At 42.5% G+C, this 22,534-nt stretch overlaps 1 protein-coding gene across 7 annotated transcripts in view; it reads right to left on the minus strand.

Moving 5' to 3' along the window:
- The window catches only part of LOC110488259 (myocyte-specific enhancer factor 2D homolog), a 31,903-nt gene extending 9,920 nt beyond the window's left edge, over positions 1–21,983 (minus strand). For all 7 annotated transcript variants that reach the window (XM_036971784.1, XM_036971780.1, XM_036971783.1 and 4 more), the window contains exons 1-6: positions 21,794–21,983; positions 5,985–6,330; positions 2,225–2,428; positions 1,523–1,666; positions 1,058–1,265; positions 627–683 (exon numbers count right to left, since the gene is read on the minus strand). In XM_036971784.1, the coding sequence (XP_036827679.1) occupies positions 627–683; positions 1,058–1,265; positions 1,523–1,666; positions 2,225–2,428; positions 5,985–6,038 (667 nt within the window). In that variant the 5' untranslated portion in view covers positions 6,039–6,330; positions 21,794–21,983. The remainder of the gene's footprint in view (positions 1–626; positions 684–1,057; positions 1,266–1,522; positions 1,667–2,224; positions 2,429–5,984; positions 6,331–21,793) is intronic.
- Positions 21,984–22,534: the final 551 nt, after the last annotated feature.

A 22,534-nucleotide genomic window follows, 5' to 3' on the forward strand; every position in this document is an offset into this window, starting at 1 on the left:
CTGAACACCAGGCCTCCCCTCTTGCCAAAAGCCTGGGGCTAGATTTGATTTCTCCCCAAGGGAGGGTTGACACCTGAACCTTCTGGGTCTCCCTCTCCACCTGGCTCCCACATTGCTCTGGTGTCTATCCAGGCAAGTGCTAGGGACACCAGCTGACGTCATTGGAGACATTCCAAGATGATCCGGGGCAGTCTCAGTAATACTGGGACAGTAATGGCAGAGAAGATAGAGGAAGAGATGGAGAGGAACTACTAAGGACTGGACCCTGGATGGAGTATATGATTGCTCTTGGCAATGTGACAAGCATAACATATGTTTTTCACTTTCCCTTACTTTTTCCACATTCTTTTAGCAGGCCCTTTTCTTGAAAAAAAAGCAACATCCACATCTCTAATATGCTGATATTTATTGAGACATTTGGAAAAGTTCTGTCATTTGAGCGTCTCCAGAAATCTCTGTGGGAGCAAATCATACTGCAGACATTTTTCTGTCTAGCACCTAAGATATTGGATTAAATTAGCCCTTTTTCAATGAGTACATCCATTTCTTAACAAATTGACTGTCAACGAGCGTAGTACTGTCAGTAGAAGTGGTATTGTAGAGTAGTCTGTCATAAGGTTACTCACGGACTGGACTTGGGCATCCTCCATTTGAATTGTTCAGGTCGCCCCCGAGCATAGCACCTGTTGAAATGATAAACACTGGCTTAGCAAGAACAATATGAACACTCCTAGCGGAAACTGAATTTTAAAAAAATTCTATTACTTTCACACACATTATAAGTATTCAGATAGGCATGTACTTGAAAATACTCAAATACAATTGGAACCAGGGTCTTGTTCATTTGGCAGCAAATGGACTGAAACAGGGAGGGACTACCTGGACTTAAGACAAGCTTATTCATTTTATGTTGCAAAACATTTTTTGACGTTTTCCGTTGCATGTCCTAATGAACAGGACACTGGCTATGGCAGAGCACAGAGTTTGTGTGGAGAGGAAAGATGACCTCATTTCCCACAGATGCCACAGTAGAAGGCCATCCCGCTCTTTCGCTCACCTGCACTGGCCGGTCGCTGTGGCAACCCAGGAGACACTGTGTTTCTCTGGAGCGCCGGTTGCTGGGGCGACAGGTGGTGGTTGTCAGATGGCGACGTCACGTAGGAGGTGGTCACCATGGCGTTGCCAGGGTTACTGAATTGCAATGTGTTCTGATTAGAAGCCTGGACGGTGACGGGCATGGAAAATGTGGGGGGCGGGACCGCAGACTGAAAGAAATTTGATAGTTAGCACTTTTCAACATTGGCTCAGTGGAAGACAATGGAAGAATAGCAGCATCAAACTGCTGTAGGTGAAGTGGAGCTTCCACCATATAGTTCAGTGTTTCGCAAACCTCTGAGTACCACCATTCATTGCACTTATTTTACCTATCCCAGTGCTATCACCCATACTAAGGGATAGTGGCTAGCTAAGGGCAAGGTGTTTTAGATTGGGGGAGATGGTGAGGAAAAGGGGAGATGCTTACACTGACACCGTAGCGCTTGAAGAGGATGTCTAGGTCTTCGGTGGTCTTGCGGTATTTGTCGTCGTTCAGGGGGCTCTGGTCTATGGAGTCCTCTCCGTCCGGCTCGGGACTTTCGCAACCGTTGAAGCCTTTCTTTCGCAACGTCTGTGAAGACAGGATGGGAAAAAAAGAGTGGTGGGAGATGAGAACTAAGGATGGGAGCTGAAGGTCCATCTGGCTGAATTGGAACAAGTACAGTCGAGCTGTATTGTTGAATTATGCGTCTGAGGGAGGACAATTTCAAGGTACATTTGTGCGATAGCCTGGTTCCAGATCGGTTGTGCCGTATAGCCAACTTTATATGATCAAATTCATTGCTAAATGACAACAGGAGTTGGGAATACAGTACAAAACGATCTGTGACAATGCTAAGCATCCGGTACACTTCATCAAAAATGGTGAGAGTTTCAGACCTCCGGACTTAGCAAGAAGACACACAGATCAGATCAGTTCTGAGACAACATTCCCATTCCCTTTCTACAAAGAAGCGACAACACTTTGGTTGCAATAAGGTTCATTGTTCTGTGCAGATTGAGCTTGGCTGGCGCAGTGGAACCAATCGAAGTGTCACAAAAAGTGCAAACCCTGCCCACTTGGCATTCCAGGCAGTCTCAAGCTAAAGTGGTACGGTCAGAGGCTGATAGCCCTTTCTGTTTGCTTTACCTCAATGATGTCGGCGTTGGTCCGGCTCTCGTGGGGTTCGTTGTACTCGGTGTACTTGAGCAGCACCTTGTCCATGTCGGTGCTGGCGTACTGGAACAGTTTGTTGGAGTGGTTGAAGATGATGAGGGCAATCTCACAGTCACACAGCACACTCAGCTCGTACGCCTTCTTCATCAGGCCAAACTTTCTCTTGGTGAACGTCACCTGCATTGGGAGGGGATAGAGAATGAATCAATTCGATTTATTTATACAAGCACTTTTTTTCCCCCATCAGCATTGTCACAAAGGGATTTACATAACATAATGGAGGGAGGTGGGAAGAGATCGCAGAGGTTGAGGAAAGTGAAAATGAGTTTGAGTTGTGGTGTCTGTAGAAAGTGTCAATTTAAGTCATTAACAAGTGCCGACACAGTGTTAAAAATCTGAGTGGGCTTCCTTTATCTGCAATGGAGTGAATTAGTGCCACTCTGGTTCTTCAGTGACATTTTCATTAGGGCACACTGTAGCAAAATGCTTCAAAACACGAAAAACATCTCCTTCCATTTCAGTGTTTTCTTCAGTTTTGTGCCTAATGAACATGACCCACATGCGACTAACCCCATTCTCTTCAGCTTCCATATCTTTACCCTTCTCTCTTTCCCAACTCTCCTTCCCCATGTTGCTCAGAGCCCTGAACATGCAAATGAGATGCTTTGATGAGAAAACTGATAAGGGACTTCAATATCCTTCCTTCAGAATACCCCCCCCCCACCGGATATAGAGAATCTTCCCACTTTTACGTCAAAAACACACATGCAAGTGCGCACACGGAAGAGCGATAGAGGACAAGGAAGGGTGTAACATCTACTGGGGTTATGGTTTTGTAATATGCTATTACGAAATGCTACTGCAGTGATACGTAACCTTGGGTCAGCAATTATGGATTTGATTTCAATGTATCCTGTATGTTGTGTGTACATTTATGAATGACCTGAGGCAATCACAGTTGTTATTGTAGTAGGAATAGTGAATGAGGTACATTGTCACCGAATAGTCAACATCGTAAACCGACCATAGCATTGTACCTTAAGTGCAATGCTAATATGTTTTTTATGTACCCTCTGTGTATTGTGGGTATTTTCTGCGTTTTGCAATGTACAACCAGGAAGATTATTTTAATATTTAACCATTCATGACTAATAAATTAATCTACTCAAAAATCGCAACATCAGACAAATAGGAGGGTGGTGAGTGAACAAGAAGCAGGCAGAAACAGATTTCCCAAGACCGTAGCACAGACACACCCAGTCACAATCCCACTCCCACACTTTTACCCTTTCAAACATACACGTATGCAAACACTCACCTTTCTCAACACACACCTACCCCCACACACACACATTCACCCTTTGAAAACACACACACGCGCACAGATCAGTAACTTCTGTCCCTGATAGGACTGTGTCCACTGGTCTGCAGCTGCTGTGGACATTCTGATTTATCTGGAGCAGCTGTCCGCAGGGCTGTGTGTGATCTGATTGACTCCATGTCGGTTTGAACTCTGTGCCTGCTCGGCCTGAAACACTATGCACTCTCAGAAAGGGCCACGGGTGCGTGAGAGCTCCATTCAAGTCAAACGCACACCCTCAAACAAGACTAAAAGATACATTCTGCACACACTATACTGTACAAACCCAGAAAACAGTAACATTACACTACAACACTGATACGATGTTCATTAATGGGCAGTGACACTAACACTAGTACATTAATACAGGGAAAGATCTACATTTGCACCTGTTATTTTTAGGAGGATAAAAAGCTCAAACTGTAAACCATTAGCTGAAGAGAAAGGAAGAAAAGCTTACAGTTATGTTTGACCTTTTTTTGGTACATTTATTTCAACAGGTGTATAGTTTGCACCAGTACAAACATTCAGTGAATCTGGCCCATGGTGTCAAATGGGCCTTGGAGGTCTAACACATACAGTTGAAGTCAGAAGTTTACATTTACCTTAGCCAAATACATTTAAACTCAGTTTCACAATTCCTGACATTTATTCCTAGTAAAAATTCCCTGTCTTAGGTCATTTAGGATCACCACTTTATTTTAATAATGTGAAATGTCAGAATAATAGGAGAATGATTTATTTCAGCTTTTATTTCTTTCATCACATTCCCAGTGGATCAGAAGATTACATACTCCTAATTAGTATTTGGTAGCATTGCCTTTAAATTGTTAAACTTGGGTCAAACGCTTTGGGTAGCCTTCCACAAGCCTCCCACAATAAGAATGTTGGCCCATTCCTCCTGACAGACCTGGTGTAACTGAGTCAGGTTTGTAGGCCTCCCTGGTCGCACACGCTTTTTACAGTTCTGCCCACAAATTTTCTATAGGAATGAGGTCAGGGCTTTGTGATGGCCACGCCAATACCTTGACTTTGTGGTCCTTAAGCCATTTTGCCACAACTTTGGAAGTATGCTTGGGGTCATTGTTCATTTGAAAGACCAATTTGCAACCAAGCTTGAACTGCCTGACTGATGTCTTGATGTTGCTTCAATATATCCACAAATTCCCCCCCTCATGATGCTATCCATTTTGTGAAGTGCACCAGTCCCTCTTGCAGCAAAGCATCCCCACAACATGATCCTGCCACCCCAGTGCTTCACAGTTGGGATGGTGTTCTTCGACTTGCAAGCCTCCCCCTTTTTCCTTCAAACATAATGAAGGTCATTATGGCCAAACAGTTCCATTTTTGTTTCATCAGACCAGAGGACATTTCTCCAAAAAGTATGATCTTTGTCCCCATGTGCAGTTGCAAACCGTAGTCTGGCTTTTTTTATGGCGGTTTTGGAGCAGTGGCTTCTTCCTTGATGAGCGGCCTTTCAGGTTATGTCGATATAGGACTCGTTTCACTGTGGATATAGATATTTTTGTACCGGTTTCCTCCAGCATCTTCACAAGGTCCTTTGATGTTCTTCTGGGATTGAGTTGCACTTCTCGCACCAAAGTACGTTAATCTCTAGGAGACAGAACGCGTCTCCTTTTCTGAGCTGTGTGACGGCTGCATGGTCCCATGGTGTTTGTGTACTATTGTTTGTACAGATGAACGTGGTACCTTCAGGCGTTTGGAAATTGCTCCCAAGGATGAACCAGACTTGTGGAGGTCTACATTTTTTTCTGAGGTCTTGGCTGATTTCTTTTGATTTTCCCATGATGTCACGCAAACAGGCACTGAATTTGAAGATAGGCCTTGAAATACATCCAGAGGTACACCTCCAATTGACTCAAATGATGTCAATTAGCCTATCAGAAGCTTCTAAAGCCATGAAATCATTTTCTGGAATTTTCGAAGCTGTTTAAAAAGGCACAGTGAACTTAGTGTATGTAAACTTCTGACCCACTGGAATTGTGATACAGTGAATTATAAGTGAAATAATCTGTCTAAACAATTGTTGGAAAAATTACTTGTGTCATGCACAAAGTAGTTGTCCTAACCGACTTGCCAAAACTCTAGTTTGTTAACAAGACATTTGTGGAGTGGTTGAAAAACAAGTTTTAATGACTAAGTGACTAAGTGTACGTAAACTTCCGACTTCAACTGTACATCGGCCCGCCTGGATATGACTGGATTGGGAGGAAGGATGCCTTTTTTCATTATTGAAAGAGACAAGGCCACACATCTTTCTCGCCCATCTTATAAGGAGTTGACTATATTCAAGGCCCTTGAATAACACCCTGGTCCAGACTATGAAGACACGGCCACTCATCTCTGTCTCACCTGTCTGTTCCTCTCGTCGGTGATCCGTTGGATCTGAATCTTTTTCCTCCCCATGCTTCCTGGTGGTTGGTTGGGGTCAGTCAATCAGGGTCAAGGGTCAGAGGTGCCTCCTCTCAGACGAGGAGAGAGGGAGTGTAGCCTATTAGCTCTTTCTAGAGTACGGGCAGACTCATTAACACCACGTGCAGTCGCGCACACACACACACTCCTCTGCCCAGGTCTAGGGTGACAGGGCAGAGGGTCTGCCGTTGGTAGAGCTGGTTGAGAGTTGCCCTCAGTTCATTGTTCGCTCAGGTCAAAGGTCACCAGTTTCTCGACCGTTGCTGTGGTGAGGACGATGTCACTCCTTGGAGGGAGAGAGAGAGAGAGAGAGAGTTACGTCTACATTCCTCATGTACACACAGCCATTATAATGTGTTTTCATAGAAGAGACTGTTGTTGACTATGTGACCAGAATGCAGCAGAATCTGTCGTCTACGCTACACTGTGAGGGGAAAAAAGCTAACCAAGCTATTAATGTATTAATTGGATTTATTCAGCAAAGAAGATTTGCTCTGAATACTGCAACTTTACTGTGAACATATCCGTAAGTACTGTGGACAGAGTTATGCGAGGGAAAAACATGTTTTTGTTCAAAACGTGTGGCTCAAGGACAATAGCCCAGGTAACACTGTCTGACCTGTCTGAGTACACACACCCCTTCACACCGAGCCAACAGCTATTATGCTTCTCCATCAGACAGTGTAAACACACACACACACCGCAGCTCAACGACAGAAAGGTTCCGACGTCACCCTGCAATTGTCATTCCTCCCTGGTCAGATGTGATCCCACAACCCCACACTGAGGAAAGGCATGCCAACCGCCGCTGGCGCTTCCAACCGATTAGCGAAAGCCCTCACCTATTCATAGAGGCTAGTCTATGACAACAACAGGGTGTCGTGCTAAGCGCTAGCTGCCCAGGAGGGGGAATTCCCATGCACAAGGACATCAGAGGGAGAGACGGAAGGATTACGACAGGCATCTAAAAATACCGGTGTTCACACAAGACACATTTCTCCCCTGGGGGGGGGGTTGTTTGTACTTCAAGGTGAGCGTGTTAGAGGAGAAGTATGTAGCTAGGGCTAGCATGTAGCATATTAGCATGTAGCATGATGTTTCATAGGCTGAAGTTAGATGACAAGATAAGAAGCAACATGGGCAATTTCGTTCTTTGGAGTCAACTCAAACCTTGTTCCTTGGGGCGTTAAGCAATATCACAGCGGTAGTGGACACATTCACAGTTCCAGAACATTCTGAGGTGATTTCAGAGTTGGATACTGTACATGGGACTGAATGACTAATAGATATCAGAAGGGCCTTTATTCGCCTAGTGAATTTACACGTGCCCGGAATTAGCCATACCCTCGAACATCAGCCACTTCCTGACAAAGCCATTGGTCCTATTTTTTAACCATAGTCCACACAATATGCTGTCTAACTCAGCAGGGTTTCACTTCTGTTCAGCATACATTTTCTTGAAGAGGCCACAAAAATGAATTATATCCTCATATTCCTCTCATGGGACTCTCCTGGAAATGAGACAATGGTGTAAGTAGTCCCACATCTCAAGAGGGCCTTATAAGCGCTTTGTAAAACTGTGTTCAATTAACAAGAACCTCTTGTTATTTAGCACTTGTTTGTACCAACCACACATTTTTTGAGTTTTGGCTTCTATGAATTCATGAGTGGTTTTGAAACAAACCCAGGCTATAGCCTACTGCCCTCCCTACGTTGGGATCAGAAGCATAAGGGAAAGCATCTCTATTCCAATCTCATTCCATGTATTGTACAGTATTGCAGCTTCACTAGATGCTAAGTGCATTGATTACAATTAATACTCAGCTGGAGGGAAATCCTGCATACACAAGGGGTCACCAGGATCAATGTGGAGGTAAATTGTACTATAACAAAATGACAAAAAGGAAACCAGGTAAATTCGTGCAGACCATAGTACCCCTGCCTCAGTCAGAACCCACCTGTGTCCTTTAGTACATATGTGTCTGTGCCACCCACTTTCATATTCACAAGTTCACATGCTGGAGCAGCTGTTAGCACACTTTCTGTTCAGACTGAACCAGGTTTTCGTCTAGGATTTTGCCTGTCCTGTTTTATCCTAAAAAAAAACTAACTCAGTAGTCCTTGCCGATGACAAGCATTCCCATAACATGATGCAGCCACCACCATGCTTGAATATATGAAGAGTGGTACTCAGACGTGTTTGCCCTAAACATAACGCTTTCTATTCAGGACATCAAGTTAATATCGTTGCAGTTTTACTTTTGTGCCTTGTTGCAAACACGATGCATGTTTTGGAATATTTTTCTTATTTTCAAGGTAATTTAGGTTAGTATTGTGGAGTAACTTCAATGTTGAAGCATCCTCAGTTTTTTCCTATCACTGATTTAATGTCACCACTGGCCTCATGGTGAAATCCCTGTATTGATACACCATCCAAAGAGTAATTCAATAACTTCACCATGCTCAAAAAAGGTTATTCAATGTCTGCTTTTTAAATGTTTTACCCATCTACCAATAGGTGCCCTTCTTTGCAAGGCATTGGAAAACCTCTCTGGCTTTATGGTTGAATCGGTGTTGCCATCTTCCTTTTAAATAGGGAGCTAATTTGTTTTCAGCACTTTTATTTCCAAAACTTGGTTTCTCATTGCTCGCTCTTGTCCCTCTGTAGCAGACATACGGTAAGCAAAATATGTTTGGAAGATCAAATCGCATTTCGGCACCAAATGATCGTGATAATATCGTATTGTGAGGTCCCTGGCAATTCCCAGCCCTACATTAGCAGAGAGCCCACTCTGGAAATGTATTTGTTCCAAACAACGTCTTAAAAGTTAACTAAATCAAAAATGGTAGTTTTGAGTTATGAATATTTATGTTGAATAAATTAATGTGAACATGTTTATTTCAGAATCAAGACATACTCCATATTTCAGAGCACACTAAAGGAGTATAATGACACCCAAGATGTTGTCTGGATCTTAGATCAGGGTCTTACAGGAACAATGTATAGGTCGAAAAAGGGCCTAAAATGGCCACTTTCATCATGATAAATAAAAATGTGTGATACAAATGTAAAAAGCATGTCAAACATTCTTCCTCCTAATGAAGTTTCCATGTTAGAATTGCCAGAACAATCTTGAGATACCTAAACATATTTGAGCTTGGAATCGCACAATCCGGCTCGCAAACGATTGCCATTTCAAGAGTTCATGCAAAAGTTCCATGAGTAAGCAATAAAGGCACATAGCCTTAAGTTGTAAATGCAGGGCAAAATACATTCATGTGAACACAACAAATTAACGGTGAATTAAACATGACCTAATTCGCCCAAACCGCATATCAGAAATGACAAAGCCACCAAAGCTCTCCATTCCAATAGCACGACTGAAAACAAACGTAAATCGTATGTTTATATGATGGCAAGTACCATTTAAGACCGTGTTAGAGCAGGGCTTTGCCTATGTTGACTGACGTCACTGGCCATGACAGGAACATGAACTCCAAGACCACCCAAGGGTTCATTCCCTGTGATCATTTCCATTATCAAACAACATTATATATGCGTCAAGAGTGCTTAATCTGGATAGAACCCTATGGCACAATGAAACTGCATGCAAGTGACTGTCTATATTTGGCAAGAAAATAGTACATAAAAAGCTAATCACCATATTCATGGTAATCCAGGACATTACGACTTGCTTTATACCCCCTCCTGAAAATGAGATCAGTCCTTGATTCCAATGTCTTTTCACTCACTATTCCAGATTTGTAATATTTTCTTCCAGGAAAGAAATGAATGAATTTAGCCTCTTGGAACTTGCCCCTTTCTCTACAGAACAATTGTAAACAGCAGCTGGAGAGGTCAGTGATTACATTGTGGATGTGCCAAACCACAACAGTGGAGAAAATCCAAATAATATGTTTTTATTTTAAAGAGTTATCTACAAAAGTTTGGAACCCAAATTCCCCCACACTGAAAAATTCTCTATCCAATTGTCCAAAATCAAGACCGTGCCAAATTGTAGCTGGTTGAGAGAAAATAAATGATATGCCTGCGCTATAGGTAGGGTTGCACATTTTGGGGACTATTCAGAGGGGGAAACTTCCAATCAAATCTTCATATATATATATATATATATAGTTACAAATTTAACATTAAATTAGTTCACTCTTCACATGGGATGATTTCACTGACCAACAAAAGGAAATATTGAATTATCCATCGCATCTCCCCAAAACTTTATCAACATACATCTGTAAAATGATAGTCTAGAAACTAAAGTTTTAGTTGTCTTCTCTCAGGCTTCCATGTCTTCTCCCTGGACCTCCTCAATGTCCACCTCTTGAACATCAGACTCTGAAGCATCATCTTTACTGTCACTTTCCAACCTTGAGGATGGCTCATTGTCAGGTTGAAAAAGTCTCAAATTTGCCCGGATGGCCATCAATGTTTCAACCCTTGTATTGGTCAGCCTGTTGCATACTTTGGTGTGTGTGTTCCCAAACAAGGACCAGTTGCGCTCTGAGGCGGCTGATGTTGGTGGGATTTGGAGGATGATGGAGGCAACAGGGGAAAGAGACTCTGATCCAGTCCCTTCCACCAGGTGGCTGATGAGATATGTTGGCAAGACTGCCATATTGCATCTCCATCTCCATCCCAAAGCCCTTGCTTGGAAGTGTACTTCGCCAGACTGCCAAGAACCTTGCCCTCATCCAAGCCAAGGTGGCGAGACACGGTAGTGATGACACCATAGGCCTTGTTGATCTCTGCACCAGACAGGATGCGATTGCAAGCATACCAGGGTACAACATGTACTCTGAGGCGTGTATGGGCTTTAGGCAGCCGCCTTCAAGTTTTTTAATGTATTTCAGAACTGCAGTTTCCTCTGCTTGGAGCAACAGTGAAGTGGGCAGGGCAGTATAGATTTCTTCTCTTACATCTGCAAGCATAGTGAACATCAGACACAATGGCAGTCTCCCTCAATCCATGCAATGGCTATTGCTATAGGTTTCAGGAGTTTCAGGCTGCTTACCACTCTCTCCCAAAATACATCATCCAGGAGGATCCTCTTGATGGGGCTGTCCATATCGGCAGACTGATATGGCCATTTCTTGGAGAGACTCCTTCCCTTCCAGGAGACTGTCATACATGATGACAACACTACCCCAACGGGTGTTGCTGGACAGCTTCAATGTGGTGCTCTATTTCTTCTCACTTTGCTTGGTGAGGTAGATTGCAGCTATAACTTGATGACCCTTCACATACCTAAACATTTCCTTGGCTCTCTTGTAGAGTGTATCCCTTGTTTTCAGTGCCACGACGTCCTTCAGGAGCAGATTCAATGCATGAGCAGCACAGCCAGTGGGTGTGATGTGAGGGTAGGACTCCTCCACTTTAGACCAAGCAGCCTTCATGTTCGCAGCATTGTCTATCACCAGTGCAAATACAGTCTGTGGTCCAAGGTCATTGATGACTGCCTTCAGCTCATCTGCAATGTAGAGACCGGTGTCTGTGCTCTTGTAGAATACTGGTTGAGGGGTGGAGATGATGTAGTTAATTATTCCTTGCCCACGAACATTCGACCACCCATCAGAGATGATTGCAATACAGTCTGCTTTCTCTATAATTTGCTTGACCTTCACTTGAACTCTGCATCTAGCAAATGAGTAGATACAGCATATCTGGATGGTGGGGTGTATGCTGGGCGAAGAACATTCAGAAATCTCTTCCAATACACATTGCATGTGAGCATCAGAGTTGAACCAGTTGCATACACAGCTCATGCAAGACATTAATCAGCATTTCTTTGACTACTTTCCTCCATTGAGTCAAAAAACATCTGACCTCAAATAGAAGTTGAGGGACTTTTGTCAGGGGTTGTTTGTTGTGAGCGCTGAGGGAACTTTATGCACTTGGCCAGATTATTCTGCATCTTTGTTGCATTCTTCACATATATATACAGCTTTTCCTTCTACATTAGCTGCAGTGAAATGTCTCCGCACATAAGATTTTGCCCATGGCATTTTCCTGTAAAGATTAGGGGGACAAAATGGTTAAATAAAAACCGAATACAATTCCATGCACAGATAAATAGTTAAGATTAAACAACTCCTTAGTAAGATACATGTTTTAAAATGAACACTCCTCACTTAGGATCAAGCAAGCTAAAAACCCACATGGCAGCAAAAACTAACTAGCATAAATGTTTCCAAGTTAGAAATGATTTTAACACACTTTGCTGTAGGCTACTATTCACTAGTTAACAAAAAAATTGTGTCGTATGAAATATATTCACCCACCCAGTATTGTCATCAAAACTTACCAGGGAGTATGTAGTCCTTGGCTCAGACAGTGTAGTAGTGTGGGCTCAATAGGATCTCATTACTGTGCAAGATCTTGAGAATCAGCAGTACATGTGATGGAAGAATGCACTGTGCATGCAGAGGGTTGGGGATAAAAAAAAGTTAACCAACCATATTAACCAAAATATGCCACAAGACCTAGAATTGCCTTGTGTATTCCACCAAAAAAGCTAACTTTTTTGATGTAAGCTTATAGAGCTTATAATTTCCCAAAATTCCCAGGCTTAACTTCCCATGGAAAATTCCCAGAAATGTTTCAACCCTAGCTATAGGACTGCTTTAAAAAAAAAAATATTAAAAAAAATTGGTCCACTAATACAGAACTAGTTAGTTCCAGTGTAAATTGTGAAAAAAATAAATAAATAAATCTCCCCCCAACCACTTTTTGCAGCACCGTCAGCACCCAGACTCTCCCGCAGTGAACGGCAACCTAACAATTTCTTGACATTGCTGACACATTTGATTAGCCATAGAATGAACTACAATAAGGATTGTGGCCAGCCCTGTTCTCCCCGTGCGGCACTCGGCATGGCTACCCCCTCTCATTACTGTAATTGACATGTCCATCCTCCCTCTTCCTCCCCCCGAAGGCACTGATGGCTCAATTAGGAGCTGGCTGGAGGACTGATTAGATGCCAAGATAATGAGGCTGTCGCTCGACTCACACCGAGCCAGAGCAGAACCAGCTCACTCTGTCAGTGACATTATAGGAACCCCAAAGAGCTAAAGGAGAGATGTAGCTTTCAACTAAAGCCCAGACTCAGACACTTTGGACAGGCTCAGGCAGGCTGGTCTGAAATAGACTGGCCGAGTTGCTGAGACCTTACAGAGACCGCCTCATTATCTGTCGAGGGCAGACCTTCCGTCACCTTGGTTCAATCGACCTGCCTGGATGTCTCCTTGAAACGTCAACTGGGTGCTTTCGCACCCTGTGAAAATGTCCTCTGATTAAGAGAGAGTGCGCAATCAAGCCAGGCTAGGCATCTGTCGGTTTTGGAGTGGTGTACGGTAATTAGTGGCAGTGACCTTTTAGCAGATTACACATTGGTCAATGAAATGTGGGCAAAGTCCTAGACTGAAGGCCAGGGCCATCATGCCTTGAAAATGAGGAAGGGGGGGGGGGGGGGGGGGTTACTCATCGGTTATCTGACTCCAGCTAATGGAGGAGGGATTCCTCAATGTTTCACAACGGAGGATAGGTTGAGTAAATCTCAGTTCTGTCATTTTTTCTTGAGTCTCGATTCAGTGGTTTGCAAAGAATTTGCTGGGTTCCATGCAGAGAGCTGCACAGAGGCCTGATGGTTACTATTCTTAGATACCGTTAACCCCTTCTTGATCACTCAGACTTATCCCACCTAGGCCTGTTGGCTTTTTCTCTGTAACCTCTCCTCATATTCATTTCATTATGGCCCTCTTGAAATCTCTGAATTTTCCTTGTCACCTCCCTCTCCTTTGACCTTTTCTATTGATGGAGATGATCTCCTCATGCGGCAGACATCCCACTCCAGGGCTACATGGAGTCTCTTTACAATTAATCACCATTTGAGTCCGGTCACATTGGCTTTACATTGCAAACTCTTGCTGAGGAAAGAGCGTTCACAGGTCCTGTCAAACTGACACGTTGCAGCCAGGTTTACTGCTACTAAGAGCAGTCAGGTCTAACACAAGCTGAACATGGCAAACCGTGACAGGTGTGAGTTCCTGGTGTGTCAACGAGTGACCAGAAGAGTGCATGGTGAACAGTGTTACACAGGGATTTGTCTAACATTGAAATCCATGGGCGGGTCCAAACAGTGCACATTTTATAACTTTTTCGGGATGGAAAAACCTTGAGTGTAAACGACTAAACCAGATATAAAGTAAGTAGAAAAGATAATGACCCTATATAATTTTTTTTATAACAAACTAGCAAATCACCCAAATAAAAGCTACAGTCATGGAAAATGTTTAATGTATTTAACAGTGTGTTCTGTTATGTTTGAACAAAAGAACAATCAGCCATGGCAAAATGCATAGAAATGCAGCAAAATATTATATACTGCAAAATGTCCTCTCAGCTCCATGGTAGAATATGTAGAATCACAGGAAGTGCTTTAATAAAAACGGCAAAATGTGTAGAATCTACCTTCTTAACGATACAAGAACTAACAAAGTTGAGAGGTGTAGCATCCGTTGTTCCCAGCAGCTTTCCCCAAAATACTCATCTTCTTCCTGATGCATAAAGACAAATATCCTCAAAGCCCCTGTACCTCCAGTTCAACCAGACAAATTAAAGAAGAGGAACTGTTTTACTACTGTGGCCAACTTTAAAATGCAAACAAGCCAGGCCAGCCAGCCTTTATCTCAAATCAGTAGTGTAACTTGTGGGAGCTACTGTTCCTGCTCCTGTTGTATATGTGGTGAACAGAAATACAAATGTTTCCAGAGGAAATCAACATTTTGACCAACATGATTAAAATAAATTTGCCAAAAAAGTTCATTGATATTTGGTTGGTGGGGAGGTGTTTAACAGACGTAAAAACACAATGAACAAAAATATAAATGCAACATTTTTGAAATTGTTGCAGAGTAGTTTATATAAGATAAATCAGGCGATTGAAATTGATTCATTCAGCTCTCATCTATGGATTTCACATGCCTGGGAATAAAGATACATTTTTTTGGTCACAGATATTATTATTATTATTTTTTTTAAGGTAGGGGCGTGGATCAGAAAACCTGTCAGTATCTGGTGTGACCACCATTTGCCTCATGCAGCGTGACATCTCCTTTGCATAGAGTTGATCAGGCTGTTGATTGTGGCATGTTGTCCTACTCCTCTTCAATGTCTGTGCGAAGTTGCTGGATATTAGCGGAAACTGGAACACGGCGTCATACTCGTTGATCCAGAGCATCCTAAACATGCTCAATGGGTAACATGTCTGGAGAGTATGCAGGCCATGAATGAACTGGAACATTTTCAGGAATTGTCTACAGATCCTTGCGACATCGGGCCGTGCATTATCATGCTGAAACATGCGGTGAATAAATGGCACCATAATGGGCCTCAGGATCTCGTCACGATATCTTGGTGCATTCAAATTGCCATTGATAAAATGCATGTGTGTTAGTTGTCCATACCTTATGGTTGCCCATACCATAACCCCACCATGGGGCACTCTTCACAATGTTGACGTCAGCAAACTGCTCGCCCACACAACTGCCATCTGCCCAGTACAGTTGAAACTGGGATTCATCCATGAAGAGCACACTTCTCCAGCATGCCAGTGGTGAGCCTTTGACCACTGAAGTCAGTTACAACACCGAACTGCAGTCAGGTCAAGACCCTGTTGAGGATGACGAGCACGCAGATGAGCTTCCCTGAGATGGTTTCTGACCGTTTGTGCAGAAATTCTTTGATTGTGCAAACCCACAGTTTCATCAGCTGTCCAGATGGCTCATCTCAGACGATCCTGCAGGTGAAGAAGCCATATTTGGAGGTCATGGGCTGGCATGGTTACACGTGGTCTGCAGTTGTGAGGCCGGTTGAACGTACTGCCAATTTCTCTAAAACGACGTTGGAGGCGGCTTATGGTAGAGAAATGAACATTAAATTCTCTGGCTAAAGCTCTGGTAGACATTCCTGCAGTCAGCATGCACACTCCCTCAAAACTTGAGACATCAGTGGCATTGTGCTGTGTGACAAAACTGCACATTTTAGAGTGGCCTTTAATTATCCCCAGTACAAGGTGCACCTTTGTAAACAGCATGATCATTAATCAGCTTCTTGATATGCCACATCTGTCAAGTGGATTGATTATCTTGGCAAAGGAGAAATGCTCACTAACAGGGATATAAACAAATTTCAGAGAAATAAGCTTCTTTTTTTTTTCAGCTCATGAAACATGGGACCAACACTTTACATGTTGCGTTTATATTTTTGTTAAGTATAATTGACTAGTGAAATGGCTGTCTGTGACAGTATGTTCTCTAATAGGCTTGGGCGGTATACCTTACATCAGGGTATTTGGAAATAGCCACGGGATGGTTTTACAATACCATAACTACTACTTTTCATGTTTTTCTATACATTTTAATATTTGCAGCTACTTTTTAAGTAAGCATAAATCCCAGTCAACTTGTTCAATGCGTTTGTAAATGGCACAACAGGAGAAACCGGAAGGTGATTTCAGCTGTACATTGACAGGGGTTGCGTTTTATATTGAAAGTCAGTGATTTTTTGCTTCAATAGAGTGATAAGGGACGTGCAACTCTAATTTTCCTACACAGAAAATACATTAGTGCAACACATTTGGCAGAAAATAGCTTGTTTTCATCAGATGACAGAAGTCCAGCGCTATTTGGCTGGCAGCCACACAAGGGAGCTTACAATGAAAAAGAAAGGTATTTTTTGCAAAAACGATGCATGGCCAACAAATTTCTAATGTTTAGGCCCATCATAGAAAGAATGTAGCCAGCTACATTTCCTAATGTTTTGCTTTAAGTTCATCTTGAATTTTTACCAATAGATACCCATCCGTCAGAGTAGTGTCTGCTGAACACCCGTTCGTGAATCCTCAGAGTTTAGAAGAGCAACTGAAGCACACACTTAATCTTATGCCAAGCAGAAATGTCAATAAGAAGCATTTTACATCTGCGTTTACAAAAAACAGCAAGAATATTTTTTTCCTGCGTGAAAAATTTTGCATAAGCATTAACACTGGGCATGGGCGATATACCATACATTGCATTCAGGAAGTATTAAGACCCCTTGACTTATTCTACATTGTTAGTCTTATTCTAAATATACAAATTCAGTCTACACACACACACACAACCCTATAATGACCAAGTGAAAACAAGTTATACATTTTTGTAAATGTATTAAAAATAAAAACAGAAATACCTTATTTACATAAGTATTCAGACCCTTTGCTATGATACTCAATTGAGCTCAGGTGCATCCGGTTTCCATTGATCATCCTTGATATGGTTCTACAACTTGGAGTCCACCTGTGGTAAATTAAATTGATTGGACATGATTTGGAGAGGCACACACCTGTCTATATAAAAAGGTACCACAGTTGACAGTGGATGTCGGAGCAAAAACCAAGCCATGAGGTCAAAAGAATTGTCCGTAGAGCGCCAAGACAGGATTGTGTCGAGGCACATATCTGGGGAAGGGTACGAAAACATTTCTGCAGCATTGAAGGTCTCCAGAAACACAGTGGCCTCCATCATTCTTAAAATAAAGACATTTGAAACCAACAAGACTCTTCCTAAAGCTGGCCACCCGTCCAAACTAAGCAATCGGGGGAGAAGGGCCTTGGTCAGGGATTTGACCAAGAACTTGATGGTCACTGACAGAGCTCCAGAGTTCCTCTGTGGAGATGGGAGAACCTTCCAGAAGGACAACCATCTCTGCAGCACTCCACCGATCAGGCCTTTATGGTAGAGTCGCCAGATGGAAGCCACTCCTCAGTAAAAGGCACAACAGCCAGCTTGGAGTTTGCCAAAATAAACCTAAAGGACTCTCAGACTATGAGAAAAAAATATTCTCTGGTCTGATGAAACTAAGATTGAACTCTTTGGCCTGAATGCCAAGTCTGGAAGAAACCTGGCACCATCCCTACGATGAAGCATGGTGGTGACAGCATCATGCTGTGGGGATGTTTTTCCAGTATCAGGGACTGGGAGACTAGTCAGGATCGAGGGAAGGATGAATGGAGAAAAGAACAGAGAGATCCTTGATGAAAACCTTCTCCAGAGCGCTCAGGACCTCAGACTAGGGCGAAGGTTCACCTTCCAACAGGACAATGACCCTAAGCACACAACCAACGCAGGAGAGGCTTCGGAACAAGTCTCAATGTCCTCGAGTGGCCCAGCTAGAGCTCAGACTTAAACCTGATCGAACATCTCTGGAAAACCTGAAAATAACTTTACAGCAACGTTTCCCATCCAACCTGGCAGAGCTTGAGGATCTGCATAGAAGAATGCAAGAAACTAACCAAATACAGATGTGACAAGCTTGTAGTGTCATACCCAAGAAGACTCAAGGCTGTAATTGCTGCCAAAGGTGCTTAAACATAGAACTGAGGAAAAGGTCTGAATAATTATGTAAATGTGATTTGTTTTTACAAAACGTGCTAAAGTTTCTAAACTATTTTTGCTTTGTCATTATGGTGTATTGTGTGTAGATTGAGGGGGGGGGGGGAAACAATTTATTAATTTTAGAATAATCCTGTAACGTAACAAAATGTGGAAAAAGTCCAGGGTTCTGAATACTTTCCGAATGCACTGTATATACCATATACTGGGGTATTTGGAAAAAGCAATGGGATGGATTCTCAATACCGTTGAACTATTTCTTTGTAGATTTTTTTCAAAAGTAACTACAAAAAGAAAAATTGTATACGTAAATACCTGCAGTCAACTTGTGCAATACGTTAGGAGATAAAGAACACTGCGTTCTTCATTTCACCCGGTCACAATTTTTCATTATCAAGCTTACCAGTAGTCCCCAGTCACGCAGTGTTCGCTTACAAGCACACAACGACGAGAGACCGGAGCCTTGTGAGTCACCCACTGTTGTGAAGCATGCGCCAGGTGATCTAATTACAGTATGGAATTCACAGCTAAATGTTTGCCAGCTAGATATCTTATAACTCCTAAGTTAATTGTATAAAATGTGCTAAATGCTCTGCAGTCTCGTCTGATCTCAACAGCTAAGCAGGGTCAGTTGGGTTTGAAAACCACGCCCCTTGTGTGCAGTGATAGTATTACTGAATATCTCAGTATGCCAGTCTGGATACCACCCAGGCCTAGTTAAGAAGACCCCTAACTTAATTTGCTAAGTGGCTGAATTAATAGGGTGATAACGCATCATATTGTGTTAGCTTTTTGTCGTGTTTTGTTCATTTACACAATGTCTCTCGTTCACATTTGCTTGTAAATGTCCAAACTCACCAAAAATGACATTCGATAGTTCCTACCTGTTTAACTTCATGAGCTGAATTGCCCGTCTTTGCAATTTGTTTATTTTCCTTTGGGCTCATTAGCATATTTAGCTAGCAAACGACATGGAAATTCTCTATAACTTGTGCAATTTTTGGGGGGGCATTCTGGTACACCCAATAGGCTTTTTTGCGGGTTATTTGGCACCCCTTTGTGTACTAAGCCGGTAATACCGTAAATACTGGGATGAGAGAAGTACAGTAGGGGTGCCAGGGCATTCATACTTCTTGTGCATCACCGAGCAGCGCAGAACTGTTGTGAAGGAAATTGTCAAGTAAGTAAGTTTGTGTTTATACAGGACCTCCCACCCTCGCCTACCGTCAACAAATCATGTCAATGCAGAGCTATACGGAGCCCTCAGAATTGTTACAAAATTTGAGAGGCGTGCAGCAAGGAGATCCAATTGGCCACTGCAACCCCCCGGAGGTTCCACAATTGTATCACACCATCCTTCCCGCGCCTCCGACCATATTTTTTGATCAAGCATAAATTGTCTCTTAGAATGGCTTGTGACAATGTGTTCAGAAGGTTGGAAATTCATTGGTTTCTGATAACAGCTTGAATTTGTACTCCATTGTTATATATATATATATATATAACAATGGAGTACAAATATATATTTCCCATGAATTCAACAAAATCAAAAGTTGGATTAAGTCTGGGTGATGTTTTGTGTAACAAACTGTGCCATACTGTAAGTAAGGCTTACAATCACTTGGGTTATACGAGTACATTTTCAAACATTGATAAAATGACTATCTGAGTCTACATGATTGTGTCCTTCAGACTGGCCCCAAAGCACAAGGCTGTGTCTGGCCTACTTCTACCCGAGCAGCAGCATTAGAATCAGACTAAGAACCGGATCCCTTGGGACCCTCCACACAACATAGCTGCCAATGTCCAGGTCACATGACATTAAAATGATTAACGTTCCACTACGAATCTAATTCAAGGCCCGGAATCTAATATTAATGTCTGCTGATGCATCAAGAGGTTATGCATAAGCTAAAGGATAAGTACAGTATTTAGGTGGACTAACAGCTAGGGAATCCATACCCTCTGTTCTATGGCACTGCTCACTTGGCTACAGAGATCTGAGCAAATTGTCCACATGAGAAAACATCTGTTATATTTGAACAGTGGTCAAGACCTTCAAAATACTTTGAAAGACCATAAGAAGCTTCATACAATAGGTTTCCCATTCAAGTGTAAATGTAAAGTGAATGTGAAGGTACACAAATCTAAATATGTAGGCCCCTATGTGCAAATGCAGCGTGATCTCCAAACCCCAGCATCACAGATTGGTGATTTGTTGTTTGTTTTAATAATCACATGCAAAGCCAGTACATCAAGGTGCAATAATTACATGAGAGAGAGAGATTTGAGAGGTATAATGATTTTAAAATGCAGAGAGAGATTTGAAGTATAGTGATTATAAAATGCAAATATTAAAAAAAGGGTTGAAAGTTTTATCAGCGTGCTCTGACATCTGTGTTTTTGCCTTTGATAGCTAGCCTACCTGAGTATTTCGTCACTAACAGCTACATTGAAGATGAAAATCCAGGGGATATATATCGTCTACTGTGTGCAGCCTATTATTTTCAATTAAAAGTAATTGTCTAATAAAATTGTAATAGCAAGCCAGACTACTGTAGGCACAGACTGACAGACAGGTCAAAGACGGACAGACATTCTGATGGCGCTTTCAAGCCAACTGGGAACACCAGGGGGCGAGGTCAAATCATGACGTCAGTGATCTTCAGGTCGGAAAGTTAATGTTATAGAAAGATGCCCGAGTTGTCAACCTGGAATTCCAAGTTGGAGCACCGTTCAAAACGATTTTCCCAGTCGGAGCTCGTTTTTCCCCGTTTTCATAAAAGCACTGAAGTCGGAGAACCCGAGTTCCAAGTTATTTTGAACGTGGCAAGAGACTGACAGTCAGACAACAAATCCGCTGTGACAGCTCGCTCTAGCTCTATTGTTTTTGTTGTGGCCCTGTTGTCAACATGCGCGCACCTCCACCGTTATAAACCGAGAGCTTTCACGGTTCACACCATAATGGAGGGTTCATATGTCGTCTAGCGAAGGTGCTCTTTCAGGCCATTTCACAATCTCTGGCGAAGTCGACCGACAGCCATTAGTCTACCTTGCTTGCCAGCCTCAACTCTTACGAAAAAATACAACCCAACCAAGTGCCATGACTGCGACTACTGAGCTCACCAATTATATTAATACATTTGTTAAAACCATTTAGGGGTGAATAATGTTGTCAATACAAATCAGCCTATTAGGCTACCCTCTTGTCTAGAACGGTTTGATTAAAACAATACAAGCACTCTTGTTCTTACGAGGGAAAAAAACGAAAACGCAGGAAGCAAATGTATAATTCCACTTACCCTGAAATATTACATCCACAATCGTGTGAAAAGCTAGAGGATTGGTTTAAAATAGAGGTATAATGAAAAGACGATGCGCTATAATCATGATCGACGTCTCAATTTAAATAAATCCACTCTCCCCTTCTCCGTAAAATGTAACTATTCCGTTCAGCCAAACGATACAATGTACCTAGTGCATAACCTACGTCATTGACACCGTTCATGAGTGACTTGTAAGAAGCCAATAGAAAGCTGACACTCCAGCATCAAAGCCAATCACAGTATAAATTACTGTAAATAGGAAGGGCATGAAGGAGACGGGATGACGGCCATGTTCTACAAGGGTTTTTGTATCCCTCCGCTTCGGTATTTACCTTTTGCATGATTTTGCATGTGGGTAAAATGTCACTGTGTGTATAGTCGAATGGCCTACCTCCTCGTGTTCATGTAGAAGACCCGTTAGCTGTTTTACACATATGTGGTTTACAGTTAGGACATTTGTATACGTACAGAATGTTGAGAGAATCTCAATTGTATACTCAACATGTCCTCTCTCCTTCTCAAAACCCATTGGATGAGAAAGCCAGAGGTCCCGCCCCTCTGACCTTCTCCTCCAATGAATTTTGAAAAGGAGGCAGGAGAGAGGACTCAAGGAGTATGCAATTGAGATCCTCCCCTAGTCTTTGAGTTGACAGCAAAAGAAAGTGGATATGTGGACACTGTAAGAAACAAAAAGCTCTGTGAAGTCTCCTCCATGAT

The sequence above is a fragment of the Oncorhynchus mykiss genome, chromosome 32, assembly GCF_013265735.2.
Source record: "Oncorhynchus mykiss isolate Arlee chromosome 32, USDA_OmykA_1.1, whole genome shotgun sequence".
In the NCBI taxonomy this organism is placed as follows: Eukaryota; Metazoa; Chordata; class Actinopteri; order Salmoniformes; family Salmonidae; genus Oncorhynchus; species Oncorhynchus mykiss.